Below are 18927 nucleotides of genomic sequence, written 5' to 3' on the forward strand. Positions count from 1 at the left end.
TTAAAATTTGTAGAAATTTTTACCATGGAAAAGTATTAAAATGTGGTGGCAATAGTGGATTATAAAATGTTGATTGTGATTTTTTTCCATTGTTACAATTATAAAATTTATCTGCATATGTAGGTCACTAAGGGCAGAAATCAATGTAACTAAACCCTTTTGAATCAAGTACAAATATGAAAATTAATTTAAATGTGCTTACAAAATATTCTAGCAAGAGAAAATGCTGTTTCATGCAGAAAAGAAAGTAACCAATTTGAGTATCAAGGTTTCAAACTCTTGGGTTATTATTGAAAATTTCTGTTAACGAATGCAATTTAAAAATAGGCTCACGAAAAAAATCACTGATACCTTTAACGAGATAATTACAAAAATAGCTTTTATTTTGTAATTGTGAGAGATTTATAGTATTATTCAACTTGAAAGACAGTCCATCAACTGTTCAAATCAAAATATTTCAATTTTATAAATATAGTTTCTACAAACTTCAACAAATTTTACACCATGAGACAACACTGGAGGGTCTCTCCCTAAAGATATTGCATGAAAAGTACAGTAGAACCTCGTTATAATGGACTAATAGGGGCTGAAGGTTTTCTGTTACAATGAAAGTCTGATTTATAACAAATAATTCTTATGGGGGGGTGTAATGCTACAAGGTGTACATCGATGAAAGTACAGTAGTCAGCTGTAAAACGTGTGTTTATTACAAATCAAATAAAAAGCAGCATTCAAAATAGGTTGAATTGAAAAAGATGTGTATACATACACTGTATTTATCCTAATTTATCTAGCTAGCAAGTGGCATGAGTCATGCAACACATGCCCTATTTATGCAAAACAACGATCAATATTTAATTGCTTGCTTGGAAAATGCTTTTTAAACAAGTTAATACTTTTTAAGCACTTTTAGACACTTAAAACAAGTTTTAAACTTGTCAGATAAAAATTTTACAATTTTTTAACGGTCCATTATAAGGTCTGTTACAATGGGATCAATTATAGTGAGGTTCTACTGTAATTCTATATTATCAATGATAGTAGCATTTAGGACAGAAATTTAACAAGGAATTTTTCTGCTGCAAAAGAAAAGGAAAAATATTTTGAAAAGAGAAAATACCAGAAAATTTGTGTACGAATAAAATAAAATTCAGGTACTTTTGGATTTTTCCTCCAGTTAACTGTAAATAAAATTATAAATACACATGAATGCTATCAATACTGCACAGTACAATTAAAAAACTCATTTGAATAACACGAGAGGAATGTTTTTTAACAGCTTTCATTTTTCATATAACATTTACACAAATTTCATTAAAGAAATACATGTTCAGATGCATAGTATCGCTACCATGGATATACTAAAAAAATGTAGCATCAATTATTGTTCTCAAATTTGAGAACCTCCCGAAACTGATAAATATTTTAATATTTCATGATGTAACAAATAAAAAGGAATGTTCCATTTTAATCTCATCACCTTCTAACAACAAAGCATCAAATAGTAGTTTGCATGGAATAGATATATAAGAGTATAGTGGAACCTCCTCTATAACAGACACTACCCATTAGAGAACAACCCCCCCCCCCCCACTTCCATTTCTGAATTACAACTGGATGCAATATGTTTTACAACCTATTAATAGGCACTACCTATAAGCAGACAAAGTTTTCAGTCCCAAAGGTTCCACTGTAATAGTAAATAACTTTTTTTTGAAAAATACATGGAATAAATAAAAAATAGAAAACCAACAGTAATTGCAAAGATGCTTTTATTGAATAAAATCTTTCCTATACTTTATTCAAACTATCAGTTCATGAAAAGCTTTACCTTAAAACTACCTATATTTGAATATTTGCTAAAACTATGGGTAATAATAGTCTTTGCGATCAACATTATTAATTAATAATAATTATTGCCAAAGTGTTAGATTATAATTCAACGCTTTGACAATTATAAGCTCTAGAACATAGTGCTTTTGTGCTTTACCCTTCCCCGAGATTGGGCAAAAATATACCACCATTTATTTTAGGTTATTTACGGTGTATATAAAAAACGAGTATGTTTTATTGATATATATATTTAAATGTATAATCACTATTTTAATTGTCTCATAGGAACAATTAAAAATAAATAAAATAAAGAATGACAATACAAGAAAACCTCAAATGCATGGATAATACAAAACAAGGATCTGTTAAAATAAATTCTTTAGTTACCTATAATTGTTAGTTGTGGGCAAGAAACACTGAGCTCTCATGTTCATCCAGTTATCTAATAGATCATTTGGAGACATTTTATCATAACAATATTTTTAATACCAAAAAATATTTGAATATAATATTTCTTTATTTTTGTTTAGAACTTCTTTGCTTTCGACAAAGCTGGATATAATTTATTCCATTAAATACACATATATAAGTTATTTCGATTTCATGGATGATTAATGAGTACATTGCATAGCTGCCAACTTTTAAGAATTATAAAAATTTTTGCATGAATCTAAATTTCGTACAAAAATAAATATAAAAGGAGTTTTTGAAAAGCAATGGAGGGGTTCCCCCGTTCTAAAAACTCGACATGATACAAGGCCATCACCAATTTGAGTCAAGTCCCCATGTCAAAAAGCTGAATTGACACTGGCTGATTGGTTACTTTTGTCTTTTCCCCTCGAAAATGAATACATATTTTGTTATTTGACGCGATGGCTGCAATTTACACATTACGCTTTCAATGTCATTTCGAGCACTAAAAGAAAAGCAGTGGTCTTTTTCCAGATAAATTGTTTGGGAAGGATTTTTTCCCCCAAAAGGTGGGATCTTTTACAATCACAGTCGAAATGCAGGAAATATAAGAATTTTTCGAAAGTCGTGGAGATGGAGGAGAAAACCAGGAGACTTGGCAGCTATGACATTGCTATCAATTTATCAGTGTAACAGGAAAAATATTTGATCCCGGTGACTGCACAACTTACCAATATTTAAGATAGAAATGTTCCTGACAATATACACAAACAGTAGTTTCGCAAACTTCAGATGCAAATACATGAGCTGACTTCCCACAGATAAAATTGTCACTGAAAGCAGCAGTCACACAAAATCCAAAAAATATTCTTGAGCATTATATCCCTTCACTACTCATTTTAAAAATATATGGCAGCATACATCAAAATTCACATAATGAAATGTACCTGCTATAAAATTTTTCACTCTTTCTGAAATAAAATGCCCTGTGGCAATAGACCAGAATTCAAACCTTTACACAAGTATATACTAGTACTGCACATTTTTTCTTCTTTTAAGATGTGTATAGAAAAATATTTGTTTCACGTGTTTTCCAGTCCATATTTTTTTTTAGATTCTGTGAGAAAATTCGAACATTTCAAATAAAGCTACAGATATGCTTTTATATAGTCTTATGTCCAGTCAGAATTGCTCACCCACATAATATGACACAGCTTTAAAAAAAAATTGGGGTAGGTTGTGCCATGAACAGCTTGGTAAGTACTGGCATAATGAAATGCATATCATCAGATGTCTTTGAAATATCTAACAGATGGTATCAATGTCATCTATTTGCATTATTAACTTCCTGAGATATAGCATAAAACAATTTCATTACGAATATGGGCCACAAGCCTGGTGCCTAGACTGAAAATGATATCAAAATCAAAGTGGTACCATTTCATTTGATTTGCTTCAAAGTATCAATTATATGACACCATAGGCTTCTATTTGCATTGCAAACCTCTCGAGAAATAGCGTAAAACAATTTTGTTACAAAATTGGGCTGCGAGACTGGTGCCCAGACCAGAAAAAGTAACAAGACCAAAGTGGTATCATTGGATTTGTTTTAACGAGATCTACCCACAAACATCAAAAAAACATTCTGATAGATTCTGAATACTTCCTGAAATATAAAGGGTTAAGTGATTTCATTACGCAACTTTTTGCAAATGCATCCAGTATCATTAGATTATTTAAAAGACATATTTATGTCAAAAATTCCTCATTTCTATTGCAGGCATTGATATTGTGTGTGTGATTTGCACAGCTTCATTTTAGTTCCTATCAGTGTTATACCATATCAGCCATTAATAGGGAGTGAAGAATCAACACTTCATGAAAAATTTCACATTTACAAAACATTTGGAATGAATCGCATTCAACAAAAAAAAAAGTAGAGTACTTTTCTAAAGAAAAAATTGGCTTCACAATTTTTTTTATAAAAACTTTCACAGATTTGGAAAAATATTTATTTTTATCACATGACAATTATCTATCAGAAAGCGAAAGAGGGATTACTGCAGCTGTGGTTGATCTGAACCATAATACCAAATCTTATGTCAAAGCCCGAAAGCAGAATATGCTGAAACTGTAACGCACATCACAGAACAATCAGTGCTGCTGTTCAACAATCTCAAAAGAATAATTCTTACGAGATTGTGTAACAGCAGCACTGGTTGTTCTGTGATGTGTGTTATAGTAAAAATTCCTGCAATAGTGTTAGCTACACAAAAAAGTTCTTTTCTTATAATTATTATAAGAAAAGAACACTTTTGTGTAGATAACACTATTGTGGGAATTTTTACTGCAGAACTGTGCAAAATTGTTAAGATCAACCATGGCTCATTGTTTGTGCATTGGGGTGTCTAAGAAAGCATACAACCAACAAGAGCTAGTATGTTTTCTCCCCATTTTCTTAAATGAAATCGAGGATATATACTTGAGAGCAACGTTCCTTCTAAGTGATACGAGTTCTGGGCTGTGCACAGTAAAAATATATTTCAGTGCACGCAAAATCACTAAGTACACCATTGTTGTACATGACATATTGCCTTACTGTGGAAGTAAGAAAACACACACATTAGAGGGAATGTTGCTTTTTGAGACAAATTTATTGTGATTCATTTATGCATAATCAATTTTTATCCCTTCTGTTGAGAAACATGTGGAACTGTAAGAGTCTTATCATTATTATAAAGAATACAAAAATTATTCTAACAAAATATTTGTGACAGTTTCATACAGTACACCAGAGTCACTTTCAGTTTAGCTCTAACTCTATTTTAAAAAACTATGTGCATAAAATCTTTAAACAAAACGAAAACTTGGGGAGGGGGGTGAAATCAGTACAATACCTTGTTTATAAAATTTTTCATTTTAGACACTCACAGAAGAGGTTTTTATATAACAATGTTATGTGGTCATTTCAAATAAAGAACTCATGGGTATATAATGCACATGTAAATAAATATGTACATTCTGTTTATCTCAGTTCATCGTGGAAATTGTAATAAACTTGAAGTTTTAAAAAAATGTACGAAACAAAATTTCATCATAGAGGAGGCAGACTAAAATGAAATGTAAAGCAATAAAACACCAATTGAACTTCTTGGAATGTTTAGTCTGCTTTTGTTAATTAGTGCTATAGGAAATAATAACTTGTAAGTTATTAGCCGAAATTCAAAGGAAAAATTGTGCTCTCAAACTTAACTTAGCCAGATTTCAAAAGAGAGTATGACAAACCTGACAGAGTTTTATATAAATGTTCTCAATGTAACCATAAATATGGAAAAAATTTCCAAACAAAAGAAAACATTCCAAAAACAATGAATTTGACACGTCGAGTAAGAAAATAGACAATTAACAATGCTGAAATTCAGTAGTCTCGAGGGTTATTGGATTATTTGAAATTCCTTTCTCAAAAAAGACTGTTTTCAGCCAATAATGAGTTTTCTTTCATTTTATGTTTTCTTACAAAATTTGAGTAGTTTCTGTCTTAACCCTTTAAAAGGCAATGGGACAGATGGTGTCCCACCTGTTTACATGTTTTCTATGGATTTTGAAGAAATGTCTATCCTTCAAAGGGCTAAAGGGGTCTTGATGCCTAGAATGGGTTCTTTAGTGGCTTTTCAGGTTAGAAGTTTTCACAGGCTCCTCTATAGTAAATTTATTGTTTACACAAAAAAAACATTGATATTGGGCCACCAGGCCCCCAAACCCGTCAGTCTTAGCAGTTGTGTAATGAATTAAGGGTAAGAGTAGATACTTCCCCCTCTAAAAAGTTGTTTTGTGTCACTTTTCTGATAATCCAAGTTTTCATTAATCCGAGGTGGTGACGGTCCTGCTCATGTCAGATTATTGAGACTCTACTGTATTCCATGGACAGTCTTGAAAATGTATATACACAAACAGTCTTTCGTTTTTGGGACTAAAGCAAATGTCATGACAATTTTTAAAAAAATTATAAATGCATCTGTACATATAAAATTAATTTTCTATACGTCTGTGTGTGCATATTCTCTGTACAAATCTACAATTTTAAAGCGATCTTTGCCAAATTTTGTTCACCAAACAGGGCCTGACTTGAACAATACTACTACTTCGTCACACGTCAAAGCTATAAGCGAATGTGTAAACTGGTAAAAAACTGTCCAGTAGCAACAACAATGGTTCATAGGCTCAACAATGACTTTTGGAATGTTTGCTTAACAATGGTTTGTCACTTTAATTTTCCCAATATAGCCTATGGAAAAAATCTGAGTATAGCCTATGGAAAAAATCCAAGTGGCCCCAGGTATTTTCACCAGTTTATAAATTTTAATATACCATTAACTTGAATCTAACATATCTCAAAGTGTAATGTGAGCTTCATTCCTTAGCTGAGAAAATGTTGTTTCTTAATATTGTCACAGATTCGAATGTTTGCCCATATAAGCAAGTTCAATTTTAAACATTACACATTAGGTTCAAAATCAAACAATATTTTATATAACTTTTTTTTATAAATTCCTTTCTGCTGTTACTTTCCATAGGATAATCCTCAACTTTTAAAAATGAAACTGATTTGTCCTATACCCTCTCCCTTTTCAGAAAACATTTCTTAGTGTAAATGACTCAGTGCCTTTTCTGAACCAACTCATAATACCTTATCTCATATTTGAAGCTATTATGGCTGAAGTCCCCTTCACTCAAGAGATGATTCTGCTATCTTAGAGAAAAATTACTCTCCACTAGTGGTTCTCAACGTCTTTTACTGGACTATATCCCCAGTAAACTTGAATGTACATTCTTAAACATTCAAATGTACTCTTACACATTCTTACACCGCTTTATGTGTGAGTAATCACATCACAGAGTATATATATATATTCTTCAACCCTTCACTTTAAAATTGCCCACTCGCACCTGTGGTTAAGAACCACTGCTCTAAAATCCTGTTTTCAAAAACATCTGTGTCATGGCACTTACACTAAAAATGCTGTATTTCTTTTCCCGATGAATAGAAAAACTTAAACTTGGACAATGCTGAAACCAAGGCAACATTAGCAAAAATCTATATTAAAAGTTTTTCAATTACTCTTGTTTTAATTGGTATAAATACTGTTCATTTTGTAATCTTATATGCTAAGAAAATGAAAGCTTTGTTGTCAAACAAATAACACCTTGGCATTTAGATTAGCTTGTGCTTTTCGGATGGGCGTAATGAATGGGGATCAAAAACTTTTTGAAATTCAAAAAAATTTGAATTTTCTGCAAGAAATATTTTGTTGAGCTATCTGAATGTCTATTTCAATTATGTTAATTTTTCAATATTGTACAAGTTTACCCAGAACTTAAAGCACACACATACACAGAAAAGGAATAAAATCCATCATAAACATTGATGAAATGGAAGAAAATTTCAGACACATATTTTGCTCATACATCCAGCAAGATTTGTGCACATGAACTATCAGTGTGATTAAAAAACATTCAATTACATAAGGACATAATATGTATGGCCACTAGTCAGCAATGAGCTTTTCTCTTGCTTGCACAATACATAACACATCAGCAAAAATTTAAATATAATGGTAAATAAAACTCTTTATATTATTCCATTTACAGTTAGACTAAATATACATGCATATCTATGCATAATGCATAGAGGAAACTAAAAAAAAACATCTTTACAAATGAGTAAATAATTCTAAAGAAAAAATGCTTATAAATCTTAGGGAGGGAGAAACATGCATTGTAAATGCATTCAACCTCAGAAAAGGAAAAGAATGAAAAATAAAATCACTGGCCCATTTGAAGAGTTCCCGCACCTTGGCCATATCCATATCCTTTTGGTCCAAACATTTTTCCATAGCAAGCTGTTGAAAAAAATATATATTATTTCATGATATTTTGAATCTCAAAATTCAACTTCTGAATAACCAATGCATAGTTCAGTCACAATATTATTATTACCACCTCCGATTTTTGACACAAAATTTGTCTGGCTAATGTAGTAAGGCAAAAGTCTCAAGTTGGCTGGGAGCAAATATAAAGCAAGATGAAAATGTATCAATCATTACTGTCACAGGTTAAACAAAGTATTTATACAATTTTAAGATGGTTGTGGGCTAATAAATCAAGCATCACAGTATGTTTGAAACTGTCTGGGCAATATATGAATATTCTGTTGCTTGTGTCGTTTAACCATTGTGCACCGTAACTGGACAAATCACACTTACTGTGATTAACTGAAGTAAAGACGGAGGTGCAAAACCGGTGATACAAGAGGTGAATGCATATGCAGATACGAGCTCTTCAAATATTGAAAAGTGGGGAGGGAACAGATCACAAAGGGTGTGCACAGTAGGGAGTAATTGTTCACCTCTACCCAGGGGCATACACAGACATACACCTCTACGCAGAAGAAATTCTTTGTGCCCTCCAATAGTTTTATCAACTATTGGAGGGCACAAAGAATTTCTTCCATGGAATTTTCAGTAACGACCAATAAAAAAGCCTTTGATATCAACAGAAATTGATTAAGATAAAATGAAAGTGGTTTTTCTTATATTTTAATTATTTTACACAAAGACATTTTAAAGTACTTTTAATTTTTTTGAGCACTTGCGGGGAGGCATGGGCCCCCACTGTGCTCCTCCCTGCATACGCCTCTGCCCCTCAACTATAAAAATACTTTTTTAGTGTATCTCTCCAGCTGCTGTGCAGTTGTGCGAGTATCATGCTGGACTCCCATTGTGAGAATCCAGGTTCGAACCCTGTTGAAGCACAGTGGTGGTCAGCTGTAGTTGGTTTTCTGCAGTTTTCCAACTTTGAAGTGTGCATGCAAGTCTTTCTCCCATTTAAAAAAGTGTCTCTGCAGAGAGCAGGCAGACCTATAACGTGATACTGATATAACATGAAAGTTCAGGCATTTATCATCTTTACTTCAAAATATTGAAGACAGATGGCAGCACCAGCAAGAACATGAAACAAGCACAATTCTGACAACATAAATATATTAGACACACATAACACGCATTCTGGCATATACCATTTTGACAGAAATTCCGTAAAGGAATGTGTACAAGGTGCATGTGTGTATGGATGTTAGGTTAGCTGAGAAAGTGTGTGCGTGAGGAGGGGGAGCCAACCAACACACTACAGTTGAGAAATCCACTATCCAAATGTACCGGGAAGATACCAGACATTTGTCTAAAATGTCAGAGTAGGGAACCCTCCTGTTTATGGTGCTGCCAAACATATTCTATCTCAAATCGAAGAAGTTGGTATAATGCACGCATATTCATTGTTTCTTCTACTTAATACTAAACCATGCATGAACCTTGAAATCATTCCTCTGAGAAATTTCTTAGGAATTGGTGCATGGCAAAAAATTTTGCATGTGTATGTGAGGCACTATCTTAGTTATGCATGGTTTTATGTTTGAGAAGTGTTTATCCGTCTTCCATATCAGAAGTTAAATTGGCAGATGCCTAAATTGCTGTAATTATGCAAATATTGTTGTAGCATCTTCCCTTTTCTCTCTTTCTGCCTACCTTTCTTTCTTTCAAACCGAGTACAACTATTATCTATTGTCATAGACAATTTACTACCGTATGATTTATGCTGAAAATGTGCATGTGCACCTAACAGTCTGAGTGATTCATAGCAAGCTGTCGAAAAAATATATTATTCTGTAGTATTTAAAATCTCTAAATCCAACTTCTGAATAACCAATGCATTAACCTAAAAGTGTTTTGCATGCATTTTTTTAGTGCTGCCATCTAGTTTTCAAACTACGAATGAATAATTATGTTTAAATATTTGTACTGTTTTAGATCTATTGATGTCTGTGGCGAGACTTTTAACAGGGTACTCCCATTCCTGCCTCAAAGTTCAGAATCCCTACCACTACTAAACCAAACATGCATGTCGTACACATTCCTCTACGGAATTTCTAATGAATAGGCACATGCCAGAAAGAGGGAATGTGTGTTCTGAGTGTATGCTTGGCCCTAACGTATTTATGTTGTCAAGTTGTGCTTGTTTCATATTCATGCTGCCATCTGGCATCCATTTTCTAAAGTAAAGATGAAAATGCTTGAATTTTCATGTTTTGTCAGTATCGCGTTGTAGGCCTTTCAAAATGGGAGCCCAGCACGCATTTGTGCCTCGAAGCTGGAAAATTCGGAACCACTGAAATCCAACTTCAGCTGACCACAAGTGTGCCACCGGTAGGGTTCGAACCCAATTCCTTGCAATTCAAGTCTGTCACTATGACCACACAGAGGCTTTTCTACCTACTACATTTTCTATCTATATTAATTCAAATTTGAAACAATTATAAGCATGGTATTGTCAAGGTGTTGTTTTTTTTTTTTTTTAAGTTTTATGAATAATGACTGAAATGAGCTAGTAGACCTTTTTGCTTGCCATATTTTATCATTTTTGTTGCACACACACGGGTTAATTAGACAGGAATGGGTAGTTCAAAAGCTGATTCTGATCAGTATTTTTCCCCTGTCTCAACAAGAGGTTCATGCACTAACTATTTGGTAAGGGGACTAACTGTATGTGTCTTGACACCTTCTCTTTTCTAGAGGCGAGATTAAATTCTGCTGTGTTAGGAAAGATTCAGAAAAGGAATGACTGGAAGATTCAGATAAGTTGAGTTCTGAATTTGTGCCATTCACAGTTCATTAATACTGCCACATTATCTATTACAAGCTTCTAGCAATGAGTAAAGAATTTTATTACAATTTGCAAAAAAAAAGTAATAAAATGCAGTGATCTCACACACATTTATATAACCCTCTCACTTACACTTTATAAGACAACTTTCTGCACTTCCGGTCAAAGACATAGGTAAATAATTTTATTCACTTGTTAGAAGTCTCTCTCACTTATGCTCTCTTTTCCTTGTTCCCTTGTACCAATACATAAGTGAGAGATTACTATGTATTAGTTTTAGAGAGATAACTCACTTAAACAGTTACATTTAAAAAAATCGGATGATCTGTTTTTTCCCTCTAAATGAAATGCAAATCGGTGTTACGTTGTATGACGTCTATCTACATAACTCTTATGACTGATTTAATTTTATAGGCAAAAAAAGGTATATAACATGCTGCTCCCTGAAAGTAATTCATTCAAAGCTTAGAAAAAGTCGGACAGTGTGAATCTTTCTTGTTTCTGGGGCTGTTTTTCATTTTTTTAAATTTAAAATCATTTTTCTTGCAACTTTGTGGGTGAGGGAAATGCCCCGTAAAAGACAAATTTTTCTGGAAACATAAGAACAGATCGTGAAACTTATCTAAGATGGACAAAGCTACATTTCTATTTCTAAACTTCTGTTTTTACTTCTAAGTGTTCCAAAATCGGCAATATGTGATGTTTGAAAGTGGTTTCAAGTACGTGGTGAGGTAAAAAAAAATCTGGTTCTGGTCACCCAAGAAAAACTTGTTCCAGAATTGATTGCTTGATAAAACAACATTCGGTAAAGAATCTGACGAAGATTACAGTGGAGATAAACCAATTGTTCCAAGCCAGTTTATGGAGTTTCTATCTGTGTCTCTGCAATCACATGACCTCTTTATGAAGCTCGTCTTTTTGGTCGAAGACCCACAAAAAATTATTTGGTTTACATTAATGATAGAAAGGCCCGACTTGACTTTGCTCGGAAGCCTCCCCCAAAGCAAAATATGCCAAAATCTGTGACGTGCATCACAAAACAATCAGTGCTACTGCAGAACTACCTGGAAGAATTTTAAAAAAAATGTAGAAAACAATGCAAAATTATGAGCATTTTTACTGCAGAACATTTTCATTCAGCTGAGGGCTTATTGCAGAACAATGCAAAACATTCTGCTTTGGGGGAAGCATCAAACTTGGACTCCTAAACAATGGGCAAAGGTTATTTGGACTGATGAGTCCAAGTTCAAATGTTTGAATTGAGTGAATATATTAGGCAGCCAGTAACCAGCAATTCAACAGAAGATATCAGTTTCCTCCAGTTAAACATAGTGGTGGTAACATCATGGTGTGAGGCTTCTTTGGATTTTTTTGGTGCTGGTCCTTTGGTGTAAATAACAGGCATCATGGACCAAAAACAAGATTTGGACATTCTAAAGGCCCACATGTTACCCTACGGCAGAACTCAAATGCTTTGAGGATGGATTTTTCAACAAGACAATGATTTGAAGCACACAGTCAAGCCTGTGAAGCCATGGTTTACCACCAAAAAAATGAGAATTCTAAAACGGCCATCGATGTTACCTGATCTTAATCCAATAGAGAATCTATGGCCGGTGCTTAAACACCACTGTAAAGCTATAAAAATTTCTTATTTGTGAAAAATTTCAATTTTTGCAGCAATAATGGAAAAAAATACCTATCAAAAATTTGACGGATTTGGTGGATTCAATGCCCTGCAGATGCAGTGCAGTAATTAAAGCCATGAGGTACCCTACCAAATACTGAAAATATGTTATTTATTATGCTTATTTTTGATGGTTTGATAATTCTTGTGAATCAACTGATTTTTTTTTTTAATCTCATAAGGTTAAGTATTTTTTGTTATAAACAAAGTATAAGTAGGTAAGAATCAAATCTATATGCTTTATATACTGACTAGCTAAAATACCTGGCGCTGCCCAGGTTTTTCTTCTATTACTGGCAGGATTGGAAAAGTGACAAACCATTACAAAGGCATATGCATGTCTAAAACGCATTGCTAGGGAACCAAAGTAAACATTCCGAAAGTGATTATTGAGGCCCAGAAACGATTATTGCAGTTTTTGCCAACTTTGGGCATTTGCCCTGCTCCGAAACACTTTTAAAGTAGCCTATCGTTCAATCTGTGCCCTGTTTGGTATATATGTAAAATCTGGCAACGATCGATCAAACATTGTAGATTTGTAAGAGAACATATACACAAAATCGATTTCGTATACATAGATTGTACCCATGCATTAAAATATTTTAGCAAAAATAAGGTCATCCGACTTTTTATGAATGCAACTGTAAAATTTTAATTCTCATCTATTATTATTAAAATACTCACTTTTACAGTATATTTCTCCTTCCCGCTCACAAAGTGTCATGGATTCTAATCTCTTATGGCACTCTTTGCAGTTGAAACAAGTAGTCTTGTGCCAAGCCTTAAAAGAAAATTTAAAAACAAAATTTAACACAATTCAAAAGAATACACTTAATATATATTCAAAGATTGTAACTTCCCTTTTATAAATATTATTTTTAATGATTTTTCCTCCTTGAAAATGTGGGACTTGTTAGAGCTTTAGAAAGGTACAGTTGTGTGAAAGTACGCAGTGAAAAAAGTAAAAACACAGCAAAGTACACAGTAAAAATATAAAAAATATAGGTCTTTTGTAAACCAGCAAAAGGTAAACAATGTACTTAAGAAAATTGGAATATAATATTATATTACACTTCATGTGTGTAAGTGTAAATTGTATGGGAAATGGCTTTAAAAATGCAAGAGGACATGGCTATCATTGTAAATCATGAGATTGAGAATTGGGTTATAATCTATGGGACTACTATTCAAATCAATCTTGAATAGCCTAAAAACCAAGAGACTGGCTGACTGAATGGCTCAATTGCATATTCTCCATCACATGGCACTACTTAAGGTATTTCAAAAACACAAGAGACTAAGAAAAAATAATGCACAATTTTCAGTTCCTTGATCACACAAGAATATTTTCCAATACTTACATGGTGAGAAGATAGACAAGACATTTATAAATTTATGCAAAGACACAAGGAGACATCAGGGACTGATGGCTAGGTTATTTAGGTTTTTGGACAATGCATGACTCCAGATCAAGTGACAGTGAATGTAAGAAGCAGGACTAACTAGGCTGGGGCAACTGGGCACTACCCGGGGCCTCGAACTGAATGGGGACCTCCAACAAAAAATATACTTATTTTTCATAATAATAACACTTTCAAGAAGCCCCATGAAAAAGTCTGCCCTAGACCCAGAGAAGATACACTAAGGACCTAGTAGGAAGTACAAGAGCATTGTAAAATAAAGTTTCATAATCATGTGTGACTATCTTTTGTTTTGTTGTTGTTTTTGTATTGCCAATCTAGCCAAATTGCCTGTAATAATCTGCCAGAATGTAGTCTGGCTCATGCTGATAATTTAGCCTCGTGGCTAATACATACATGTAGCTCAATACTATTCCTTGACATTTTTTTCACACTTCTATACCTAGCTGCGATACACGTGACCAGCACTATGCATTGATTTTAAATACAAAACTGCTCTTGCTTTCATTTGCACATTCTGAAATTTTATGCTGGCCTTGCTTTCTCAAGAAAAAAACTTGACACTTATATACAAAATTCCAACACATACAAAATCAAAATTAGTGTGCAAGCAAAAAAGGCTTTTTTAAAGTCAAAGAATAATTATCTAAATTTCAATTAACATCATTACTGTCTCAGATTTGATCGCAATCAAAACTCTGAGACTATTTACTAAAGGTGATCTGCGTTTTAGTCTTTTTGCCTCTCTCTTTCTTTCTCTCATTTTTTTTGTCTCTTCTTTGTCATCTTTTTTTTTAATATCCGGGAGGTGGCTTTTTTGTTCTCAGAATGGGCATATTAACTTATTCCTTCCTCTGACTTTATCACAAAAATACGCAAACAAAACAACAAAAGAATGAACTTACCGATCCACCACCCATCATTTTTTCAGCCATATACACAGCTTTACCACATCTTGGACATATGTCTGCTCCACCCCATTTCGACCTTCCAGGTGCTGTTACTTTTGGTGCAGGGGGACCTTTTAGGGGTGCTACATGAGCTTGAGCAGTAGCTGGGATATTACTAGATCACAAAAAAATAATAATTTATAATTTTTAAAATTAAATAACTGAGTCTTTCACAAAAATTTACAATATGAAAATATTCACGTGCACTAAAAATTGCTTAATTATTAGTTTCTACTTCATTTATATATATATTTAATCTTTGAAAAATGTAAAGTTAAATTGTACCCATCTAAAATGCTAAAAAAAATCAGATAATGAAGTAATCCATGACTCAATTTTAAATCACAAATGGAGAGTTTATTTTCAAAGGGCTTGAATCCAAAATTGCAGAATATTTTCATATGAAAAGGTATTTTATGCATTCATCTGAATTGTTTCTAAAAAAATTTTCATATTCCCCATTTTTTCTTTCCACAAAGTGCTTGACGTGAATATGTCTTTTAAATCATCTGACAATACTGGGAGCATTCCTAAAAAGTTAAGTGATGAAATTCTTTAAACGCTCATATCTCAGGACATACCCAAGGCAAGTCAAAAGCAATGGTATCATCAAATGCACATTACAAAGGTGCATTCATTGATATCACTTTGGTTTCAATATCTCTTCCTGTCTGGGCATCAGGCCCACTGCCCTGATTCGTAAAAAATTGTTTCCCGCTATATCTCAAGCAGTTAACAATGAAAATAGATGACACTGGTATGAAGGCAACAGATATTTTCTGGATATTATGCTGAGGTGAACTTAGAAAGAAAAGTCATCTTGTCTCCACCAGGACTCGAACTCAGGCCTTCTTGCATACCAGGCAAGTATTATTGGACACACTGTGGCTATTTCATGCCTTATTTCCCATGCTGCAGCTATTTCACGCCACAGCATATGAAATAAGGAAGGCAGGGTTGTGTCTCCAGTAGTGTAGATGGTAGCATGTTTGCCCAGTATGCAAGAGAGGCTGGGTTTGAGTCCTGGCGGAGACAAGATGACTGTTCTTTCCGAGTTCACCTCAGTATGATATCCAGAAAATGTTTCCTTGATATCTTGGGCTGAGAAAAAGCCGCCTATCTCCCTCGACACTGGATCATTTGTTAGCTATTCCAGAGACAAAGCTGTTGATAATGACATAATTTAATTATATCAGTACCTATCATGGGATTTAAGGCACAAAAAATGTATTCACGTTAAAACTAGCGGCCGTGTCTATGATACACAAGAGATAACAATATTTTTTTTATTTATAACTATATTTATTTCTAAAATTTCTTTCATTATTTGGCCAAGTTTTCCTGAATAACTGCCAAACCTATTTAATGGGAAGCATACAAAGGCACCAGACGTGTATGCAGAACCCTCTTTAGAAGGGGGCACACTGGTGGGTTAGAGAGAAGGAGGATACAGGAAAAATGTCTCCCCCAGAGAAATTTTCAGTTAAAGTTGATATTCATTTTCACTAACAGACTTAAACTGCTCATAAATGAGAAAGGTATTGAAAGAAGTCACATATTGTTCACAGCTAGAGGACCAGTTTATAAAAAAAAGTGTTGGCTTATACAATTGTGAGACAACTGTACTAACCATCAAGAAAAGTAACATTTTAAATTAAACAAATTGATTAAAATTAATCTCTTGATATTTCTAATTTTAAATGTTTTTAGAGGGCACAGGGTCTGCTACTAGGTGTATGCTTCTGTCAAGAAAGCCTCAAACCTGATTATCACATCCAAAATTTCAAGTGTTGTTCTATATACTATGGATGGATGTAGATGATCAATCATTTGATAATTTTTTGTCGCACCACAGTCATTTTTTGCACATGAGGGCTAATCAGACCAGGACCTACAATTTATTGCAGATTCCAAACAGCAGGCTTGTTTTTTATACTCATCGAGAGGGTGGTGCGCTAAACCCTTGATGGGGGACTCCCTGCGGTAGCAATTTTTTCTGTGGTCATGTCGCTGTTTCTGTTGTACCCGTGTCAGGAAAGTTTTCTGACAAGGACAAACCGGGTATCGAACTCGAGACACCTCTAAACATCCTTTGGTACTTCAGGCGAGTTTATGATCAATTATGTGATGATTGTGGTGCACAAATGAAAAAAAAAAAAGAAGATATAATACGCTTTGGAAATAAGCTCTTGGAATGCAATGCAAAGGAAAAACTTAGAACAAGAAATTTAAGTTTCCGAAGAACAACTGAATTTTTTCCTTCATAGAAACCTATTTTTTGTTTGCAATTATTATAAAAACATTTATTAAGATGGATAAACAAATATCAGTATATTTCAAGTTCAAAAATTTATTTACGAGTATAGAAAGTTTGACATGTAAAATGCTAAAAAAAACCAGAATCTAATGTATCATAACTTACACTGTTTTTGAAACTGATAGCTTATGAAAATTAACATAAAATTAGAAATATATGTAAAAAAAAAGAGGTAATTTGAGTATTGAAACAAGCTATGTTACCTGGTAGGAGGGCCATTCTTGTATGAATCTGCCGTATCCATAGACAAAACACCAGCTCCAACACCATACCCATAGCCTTTGGGTCCAAAAAGCTTCCCATAACAAGATCTACAGTATATTTCTCCTTCATGTTCAGTAAGATTATTGCTGTCTAAATGCCTGTTGCATTGTTTGTTGGCTAGAAAAGTCAGAACCTTTGAAACAAACTTTTTTTTAAACATAAAAATTTTAGAAGAGTTGATCCACTTTGCCCAAGAATATTTAGAAGACACCAACGAACACCAACAACACCAATCAGCGGAAGAAGTACTTCTTCTGCTGATTGGTGTGGTTGGTGTTCGTTTCCCGATACTGAGCAACCGACAACCCAAATGGGAAACTCGGTCAGCGAAACTAGTGGTTAAATTTTCCTCTGAAGACGGCACCCATTGGTGTTGAAATGCATTAGGACTTTTATTATTTTTTGTGTATTTGCCTTATTCGTTGGTGTCTTCTGAATAAAAATAAAAATTTTGTTGGTTTATTTTTCTTTTTAATCAGTATGGAACATGTGTTCAGTATGCAAATGGGATTTTCTGGCAGTTTCCCGATACTTAGCTTTATTCAGAGTGAATTGTCTCCATAACTGATTAATAATCAGTTTAACATCCATCTAATGTTTGCAAAAAAAAATAAAATAAAATAGCAACACCTCACAAATTATAAACATGTGGAGTTACTATTAATTTCCAAAGCCATTTAATGTAATAATGAAAGATGTTGAGTTCAATTTAAAGTTTAACCTTGATAATACCATATGAAATAATTTAATAAAACCAGTTCTTCAAAGAAATTATGTTATTTTCTCGCCATTTGAAAAGATATTTTCCCGGTTGTTATGCTGATGCAAACCTTAAGAAAAACCATCTCCCCTGGGAATCAAAGCTACTACTACTAAACCACACATGCACCTCGTCCATATTCCTCTGCAGAACCTTCAACGAATTGGTACATGCGGGAATGTGTGTGTACGTGTAGTGAAACCTGACACGAAGTTTGTTTCTGTGTAATGCTTGTTATGTGTCGTGCTGCCATCTGCCACTAGTTTTTCTAACTGTGAGTGAAGTGTAATGATTGAATAATTTATCGTTGTAGGCGTGTTGCTCTCTGTGGCGAGACTTTTTAATGGGGAGATCGGCTTGCATTTGCCCCTCGAAGTTGGGAACCACAGGAAACCAACTTCAGCCGACCACCACTGCGGTGTCGGTGGGGTTCGAACCCGGATCCCCGCGATGCGAGTCCGTCATTATGACCACTCGACCACCACAGCGGCGGGAATCAAACCTGGGTCCCCTTGCATTGCATCGGTAAAATAAAATAAAGTAATCCCTCTAGCCCAGCGGTTCTCAAC

General features: G+C 33.9%; 1 protein-coding gene across 3 annotated transcripts in view; it reads right to left on the minus strand.

Annotated features, from left to right (window-relative positions):
- Window positions 1–358: 358 nt before the first annotated feature.
- The window catches only part of LOC149086416 (cysteine and glycine-rich protein 1-like), a 32822-nt gene continuing 14253 nt past the window's right edge, over window positions 359–18927 (minus strand). For all 3 annotated transcript variants that reach the window (XM_089255509.1, XM_089255523.1, XM_089255517.1), the window contains exons 3-6: window positions 17538–17715; window positions 14973–15132; window positions 13331–13427; window positions 359–8144 (exon numbers count right to left, since the gene is read on the minus strand). In XM_089255509.1, the coding sequence (XP_089111635.1) occupies window positions 8068–8144; window positions 13331–13427; window positions 14973–15132; window positions 17538–17715 (512 nt within the window). In that variant the 3' untranslated portion in view covers window positions 359–8067. The remainder of the gene's footprint in view (window positions 8145–13330; window positions 13428–14972; window positions 15133–17537; window positions 17716–18927) is intronic.

This window comes from Pholcus phalangioides, unplaced genomic scaffold, assembly GCF_987345545.1.
Source record: "Pholcus phalangioides strain wild (caught in Gottingen) unplaced genomic scaffold, Ppha-v1.0 ptg000004l_1, whole genome shotgun sequence".
NCBI classification, from domain to species: Eukaryota; Metazoa; Arthropoda; class Arachnida; order Araneae; family Pholcidae; genus Pholcus; species Pholcus phalangioides.